At 40.2% G+C, this 7,927-nt stretch overlaps 1 protein-coding gene across 1 annotated transcript in view; it reads left to right on the top strand.

Moving 5' to 3' along the window:
* Positions 1-73: 73 nt before the first annotated feature.
* cse1l (CSE1 chromosome segregation 1-like (yeast)) overlaps positions 74-7,927 on the top strand; it is a 16,962-nt gene continuing 9,108 nt past the window's right edge. The window contains exons 1-12 of the mRNA XM_016231855.1: positions 74-194; positions 2,048-2,137; positions 3,062-3,204; positions 3,291-3,392; positions 3,939-4,084; positions 4,252-4,342; positions 4,467-4,574; positions 4,660-4,752; positions 4,844-5,011; positions 5,141-5,270; positions 5,363-5,428; positions 5,501-5,703. Coding sequence (XP_016087341.1) covers positions 2,053-2,137; positions 3,062-3,204; positions 3,291-3,392; positions 3,939-4,084; positions 4,252-4,342; positions 4,467-4,574; positions 4,660-4,752; positions 4,844-5,011; positions 5,141-5,270; positions 5,363-5,428; positions 5,501-5,703 — 1,335 coding nt within the window. The 5' untranslated portion in view covers positions 74-194; positions 2,048-2,052. The remainder of the gene's footprint in view (positions 195-2,047; positions 2,138-3,061; positions 3,205-3,290; positions 3,393-3,938; positions 4,085-4,251; positions 4,343-4,466; positions 4,575-4,659; positions 4,753-4,843; positions 5,012-5,140; positions 5,271-5,362; positions 5,429-5,500; positions 5,704-7,927) is intronic.

The following is a 7,927-nucleotide window of genomic DNA, read 5'->3' as shown; positions in this document are numbered from 1 at the left end:
ACACACTCACACACTCACTCACTCACACACACACACACTCACTCACACACACACACACTCACACTCACACACTCACGCACACACACACACACACACTCACACACACACACACACACACTCTCGCACACTCGCACGTGTGAGGCGTTTGAAACGAATGCCCAGTGATTAGGCAGCACTGCAACATACAGCTAACGGTAAGACCCTCTTATCCTTTTATCATCTCATTATTAATAAAGCCATGCTTCATTATCTACTGGTCGTTATCAAACTATGAGATTACTGAATCATCTTGTTTGAATATTAACGCACGCTGTTGATGTGAGCTCGAGAGTTAGCTCGTGAACTAACCACATAACGGTGTACTTTCCGCCTTACTTTCTCTATATTAACCCCGTTTGGTGGTTTCTTCAGTGTCTATCATATTGGTAAATAGATATCGTTTTGTATTGAAGCGCTTTTTATTGTGGCTGTTTGGATGGCTAGCATCTCTTCTCCGGATGCTAACAGCTTTAGCACGTGAACCATGGCCTGAGTTTCTGTCATTAAACTCCATCACAAACAACCGGACTGACACCGTGGAGCCCACAGACCAGCCTACACCACTCAGATCATCATTGAGCGTTTATTCATACATGTGAGCGAGATACCTGTCAGGCCAAGCATGTGTGTGACCGTCTGTCAAGATCATAACATAGAGATTAGCAACTGCTTTCGCTGTTAAAGCGGTCATATGATGCGATTTAAATGTGTCCTTTCTCTTTGGAGTGTTACAAGCTCTTGTTGCATAAAGAAGATCTGTAAAGCTGCAAAGACTAAAGTCTCAAATCCAAAAAGATTTTCTTTATAAAAGTTAAGTCAACCACGCCTACCTAAAACGGCTCGTTCTAACACGCCCCCACATGTCTACATCACTATGTGGGAAGATCTGCATAACGCCGCCCAAATGTTCACGCGAAGAAAGAAGGCGTGACTTTTATTCTCGCTGTAGTATTGTTGCCTCCGCCGCCATGTCGTGAAGACGCTGTGTGCTTCGTTGTGAAAGTGAAACTACTTTGTTTGGTCTTCCAAAAGAGGGCACGACTAGAAATCAGTGGTTAAGTTATATTTACAACACTGTTCCAGAACAGTTCAACCCAAATATTCAGATGTGTGCAGCACATTTTATGGAGAACTGTTTCCTGATCCTGGTAGAGTTAGACTACAAAACCGGCTGTTCTGACTCACAGACTGTAAGTACGTTTTCATATTTAAAGGATTTGCCACTGACGATTCAAACCTGAGTTTTGGGCAGTGTAGAGTAGCACTTGTTGTTTGTCATTTCTCCGATCACAAATGCAGACATGGTTTTATGTTTATGCGGTGCAATGCAACGCAACGCTTAAAAAGACAGTATAAGTTATTATAATCAGTAATTATGTCCCCACTGAACATAACAAATGCCTTGTTTGTAATGGGTTTTAATGTTTTTGTCTCATCGCTCCGGCCGGGACACGGCATCACAGTATGTGAGGGGCGTAACATTTCCGTCACACGCTTGAGGTATTCGGCCAATCACAACACACCTCGCTTTTCAGACCGATGAGCTTTGTAAAAATCGACGCGTTTCAGAAAGGCAGGGCATAGAGGAGAAACAATAATGTACAGTATGTGGAAAATAATGTGTTTTTTAACCTTAAACCGCATAAACATATTTAATTACACCAAATACACAAAATAATGTTCTTTTTAGCAACATCCTATGACCCCTTTAATATAACGTTACGGGATGTCTAAAAGAAACATTTAAGGGTCAGCTTCAAAATGCACTCCAAATTCAGGTCTTTCATGACTGAAATGCGTTCATGAAATACATATGTATATATTATCATCAGCAGTGTTTCTGATTTTAGCTTATAGTGATTCAATTTGCTTATAAGTAGACCCTTGAGTATATATATATATATATATATATTATTTTTTTTGATGGGAGAGTTAATTGTGAGTTATTGCAAATCTCACTGCAGTGGTTCTCATAGCAGATATTGTTTTGTTTGTTTTTTTTCTGTAGCAAGCATGGAGCTCAATGATAGAAATCTCCAAACCCTGACCGAGTATCTGCAAAAAACACTAAGCCCTGACCCAGCTGTGAGACGGCCAGGTAACATTCACTTTTGAGGCTATTCAAAAAAAAAAAAAAAGGGCATTTTCTTAGAATAGGCTATTTCCCCCCTACTGGTCCATTTGGGCCAGTGGATGAGATTTTTGCTTGCCCTGCCAAAAGCTTCACTAGCCTGCCACAAAGAGAGAAAAAAATGTTTTCAGTGTTACCCTTGTAACCTTGTATCGTAATATATTTTGTCTTTACGACTCCAATATTTCATATACTAGTGAAATTTCACAATTCCCAATAGAGAATGTGCACAATTTGGGGGAAAATATTCTAAAGAATACCAGCTTTGTTGTGCTTGTTTGTAGGGCTGCACAATTTGGCCAAACATGAATCAAATATTACTATTGTAATAACACTATTTCACTATAAAATAAAGTAATCAAGAATAAGTTTGATATTTAGGATATAGTAATAATTGTCTTTTATTGCAAACTTTTTCATTTTGTGAGAAACTGCAGGGGGCCTATAACTATAAATCATTATAAAGGTCTAATATCTTTTTTTATCAAATATAATATAATTATGCAAAAAAACTGTGGCAGTAATTTCTTAATTTTGTTAGGATGTGTGCAAAAAAAATCAACCATTGAGAGGGGGGGGGGGGCCTTGTACACTTCTCCTCGGAGACCTTCACTAAACAACATCCCTCAGGGTTTTTAGTCAAAAAGTGTGCTTGTTTGGACAATACTACCATAATATTAATTTTCAAAGTTCAAACACTGTAAAAGACAAGTAAGCAGAAAAAAGAAAGAATCAATTTCACATATAATGGAAAAAAGATTCAAATAAAATAAACAGTGCTATACATTTTTCTGTAACGTTGAGGTACAGTAGTTGAACAAAGTGATCAAATGTAAAATAACACCGAGTCTTCACTGTATATCTGCACTGTGTTTGTATTCCCATCTTTAGCTGAGAAATTTCTGGAATCGGTGGAAGGAAACCAGAACTACCCCATTTTACTGCTCACAGTGCTAGAGAAGTCCCAAGACGAGGTCATTCGCGTGTGTGCGGCCGTCACCTTCAAGAACTACATCAAGAGGAACTGGCGCGTAGTGAGTGTCCTGTTAAATGCTAATCAAACAGTCTGGAGTGTGATAGGTGGCGTTTAATGGGGATTTGTGCACTTTCTCTTCCTAAGGTTGAGGATGAACTAAACAAAATCTCTGATCCTGACCGGACTGCAATCAAAGCCAACATTGTAAATTTGATGTTAAGCAGCCCAGAGCAAATTCAAAAACAGGTACCCATCTCAGATAACCCATGAGAAGCAGCAGTTAGAATAAAGTTGCTATACCTTCATACTAATACAGTTACTCTTCTGTTATTTGGAACGAGTGCTGCTACTGTAACCCACATTACTGGGTTTTTTAATAAACCTTACTGCTGTAGCCGATAGATCAGTGGTTCTCAACCAGGGGGCCTCAAGATGATTCAAAATTAGACAAGACAATCAATTAAAATAAGCTAAAACAGCTAAGCCAGTGGTTCAAATAGTTACGTGCCCTGCCAAAATGTTCACTGTCCCAGCTACAAAAATGTTTTATTATTTTTTTTTGGACCCATGTAACCTGTTATTCAAATAAATAAGCATATAATGACACCAAGATTTTAGATACCACTTAAATTCACAATTTTCCATTTTAATATCACAGGAAAAACAATTAGCCTAACTAATAAAAAGTTCAAACATTATTTAAGACAAGTGAACATATATACAATTATACATATATAAGCAATAGCACAAATGAACACAATATCTGTAATGTGACTGTTTTCCCCTCTGCAGCTGAGTGACGCGATCAGCATCATCGGAAGAGAGGATTTTCCTCAGAAATGGCCGGATCTCCTGAGCGAGATGGTGACTCGTTTTCAGAGCGGAGACTTTCACGTCATCAACGGGATTCTTCGCACGGCGCACTCCCTTTTTAAAAGGTGTTTGAGACTGATTGAAATGAAATGAATGCAACATTGTAGCCTTTATATGTAACTTTTTTTTTTTAGGATCGTGTGTTGTTTTTTCTTAGCTATGTTACATTTTTTGACCTTTACGTAAATTTGATGTATCCAGTATTTTGAATATTGTCTCTGTTGTCTTTCAGATATCGCCATGAGTTTAAGTCCAATGAGCTGTGGTCAGAGATCAAGCTGGTACTGGACACTTTTGCACAGCCTCTCACTGAGCTTTTCAAGGTGAAGTCAATGAGTGGTTGTCCATTATGTTGTTGCATCATGAACTGAAATATTAGCGATCACTTGTGTTTACTCATATGTGTGATATGGAAATGTAAACGTCACTTGTTTGTTTCACTTTTAGGCTACGATTGATTTGTGTCAAACTCATGCAACAGATATCAATGCCCTGAAAGTGCTCTTCTCTTCCCTAGCACTTATTTCAAAACTTTTCTACAGCCTTAACTTCCAGGTGAGTCTGCACTTACACCGCTCATGCTTCCATTTGTACTTCTGTGCCAGTTTTCCAGTTAACATCTCTTTTCCAATCTCTTCAGGATCTCCCAGAGTTCTTTGAGGATAACATGGAGACTTGGATGACCAATTTTCATAACTTATTGACTTTGGATAACAAGTTGTTGCAAACGGATGTGAGTTTATTCTCATATTGAAATATTATGACAGAGGAGTGCTCACAAATCTGATTTCTGTCACCTTAAAAATGTGACTCTCTTGATGTAGGATGAGGAGGAGGCTGGTCTGTTGGAGCTGTTGAAATCTCAAATCTGTGATAACGCAGCACTTTACGCTCAAAAATACGATGAAGAGTTCCAGCCTTACTTACCTCGCTTCGTCACAGCTATCTGGAACCTGCTGGTCACAACTGGTCAGGAGGTTAAATATGACTTGGTAAGTGGATTGCATTTATACATGTTGCAAGTTGAAAATGTTCACAGACTTGGTGGCAGACATTATTTTAGTGTTCATAGTGCTATTAGTTTTTCCTAACAGTGCCTGATAACATCATGTCTGTTGTAGCTTGTGAGCAATGCTATACAGTTTTTGGCATCAGTGTGTGAGCGGCCGCACTATAAGCATCTCTTTGAAGACCAGAATGTTCTCACTAGCATCTGTGAGAAGGTCATCGTACCCAACATGGAGTTCAGAAGTATGTCAGTTTAGATCTTATATTTTAGTAGCTGATGAGGTGGTATAAATAATCCGGAAGGATGTTGTAAATTCATAATTGTATGTGAACAGGTGCAGATGAAGAGGCTTTTGAAGATAACTCAGAAGAGTACATCATCAGAGACCTTGAAGGCTCAGGTATGTTGACGCTACTCTCTATTGTTCAGACACTTGGTCTTCTGTACTGAATCATATCTCCTGTCCTCATAGACATCGACACGAGGCGTAGAGCAGCCTGTGATTTGGTGCGAGGCCTCTGTAAGTTCTTCGAGGGCCCGGTGACGGGCATCTTCTCTGGCTATGTAAACTCCATGCTGACGGAATATGCCAAGAACCCCGGGGTGAACTGGAAACACAAAGATGCTGCTATATACCTGGTCACATCTCTGGCCTCCAAAGCTCAGACACAAAAGGTGAGATGCCTGCTAGGGTGGGCTTTGATCAAACTGTTTTATTGCTTCATCTGAATTTGCCCTCAAGTGTTGCTGGTGTTCACAACAGCAGCATCATTTCACTGGTGGCTCACTTAATGCAAAATGTTATTTTCTAGTTTAGCATTTTATTTTTGTAAGTACAATTTGAACAGTGTTACAAATAAATGTCTACTAATATAGCTGTTGTTGTTTTTTTGTTGCTGATTTCTTACATAGCAGAGTGGATATTGCACTATTTAATGTAAAGATGATATTAGGGTTGCACGGTTTTTGCCAATATTTTTCAATTCATTTTGTCCGACTGCCAATGCCAATATATTTCGTTTTGTTTGGAAACACCACCAAGTCTCTTGTACAGAGATGATAAACAAATTATTTTGAATTTTGGTTCGTTTTCTACAAAAACTCACTTGTTAGAATCAAATAAACAACAATGAAGTCTCATTTATAATGAGAGTACATTGAAAGCTTTGAAAATGTCTATAAATCAACTATATATGTTTTCTAGACAAATGCAGTGGTAACCTTAACATTTTATTTGAAGATTTAAAGGGGTCATATGATGTTGCTAAAAAGAACATTATTTTGTGTATTCAGAATCAGAATGAGCTTTATTGCCAGGTATGTTTACACATACGAGGAATTTGTTTTCATGACAGAAGCTTCCACAGTGTAACAGAATGACAGTGACAGAACAAAAAACACAGAAAATAAAATATAAATAAAATAGAACAAGTAAATAAGGAATAAAAATATATAAATCGACAATTGTATGTGCAGGTATATTACAATAGACAGTTTTTGTATGTACAGGTACTGTATATTATGTGCAAATTTGAGGTGTAGACTGAGAACGAGCGCGCCGGCTAGCTTCCCCCGTCTGCGCGTCCTGAAGCGCTTGATCAGCGCAGCTGCTCCCCCGATAACAATGTCCAGCAAAACATCCGAATAGTCGAAAATCGGTGAAATATCGGGTGGTGTGTACTTCCGAATGTCCAGCAATTTGTCTCTGGTGAAACTGATTGCAGGGATATAACTAAAGACAGGACAAACTAACAAAAACATAAAAACAACTGCGGAGCACGCCACGGAGGCAGCCATCACCGTCGGCGCCATCGTATCAACATTTGGTGTAATGAAATGCGTTTATGTGGTTTAAGGTTTAAAAAAACACATTATTTTCCACATACTGTACATTATTGTTTCCCGCCTTTCTGAAACGCGTCGTTTTTTACAAAGCTCATCGGTCTGAAAAGTGAGGGGTGCTGTGATTGGCCAGCTATCCAGTGCGTTGTGATTGGCTGAATACCTCAAGCGTGTGACGGAAATGTTACACCCCTATCATACTGTGATGATGCCCTGTCAGGCCGGAGCGATGATTCAAAAACATTAAAACCCATTATAAACGAGGCATTCGTTGCACCCAGTGGGGACATAATTATGGATTGTAATGACTTTTACTGTCTTTTTACGCGTTGCATTGCGCTGCGTAAACATAAAACCATGTCTGCATTTGTGACCGGAGAAATGACAAACAACAAGCGCTACTCTACACTGCCCAAAAAACTCGCTTTAAATATATAAAATATAAAAACTCTTTAAATATAAAAAACATACTTACAGTCTGTGAGTCAGAACAGCCGGCATTGTAGTCTACTCTCCCAGGATCAGGAAACAGTCCTCCATAAAATGTGCTGCACACATCTGAATATTTGGGTTGAACTGTTCTGGAACAGTGTTGTAAATACAACTTAACCACTGATTTCTAGTCGTGTCCATTTTTGGAAGGCCAAACAAAGTAGTTTCGCTTTCACAACGAAACACACAGAGTCACACACGGTGGCCTAGAGTGAGCAGAGGCTGGGGGCTAGAGTGAGGAACGGCCGGCGGCTAGAGTGAGCAGAGGCTGGGGGCTAGAGTGAGGAACGGCCGGCGGCTAGAGTGAGCAGAGGCTGGGGGCTAGAGTGAGGAACGGCCGGCGGCTAGAGTGAGCAGAGGCTGGGGGCTAGAGTGAGGAACGGCCGGCGGCTAGAGTGAGCAGAGGCTGGGGGCTAGAGTGAGGAACGGCCGGCGGCTAGAGTGAGCAGAGGTGGTGGGTTTGAGAACGGCGCGGGCGGCGAATTCGACGAAGGAGCGTCCGAAGGGCTTGCGGCAACCACATGTGACGACCCCGGGCTGGGCTCCGCTTAGTCCACGGAAAGCC

This window comes from Sinocyclocheilus grahami, unplaced genomic scaffold (assembly GCF_001515645.1).
Source record: "Sinocyclocheilus grahami isolate Dianchi unplaced genomic scaffold, SAMN03320097.WGS_v1.1 scaffold400.1, whole genome shotgun sequence".
In the NCBI taxonomy this organism is placed as follows: Eukaryota; Metazoa; Chordata; class Actinopteri; order Cypriniformes; family Cyprinidae; genus Sinocyclocheilus; species Sinocyclocheilus grahami.
This window is presented reverse-complemented; position numbering and strand designations above follow the sequence as displayed.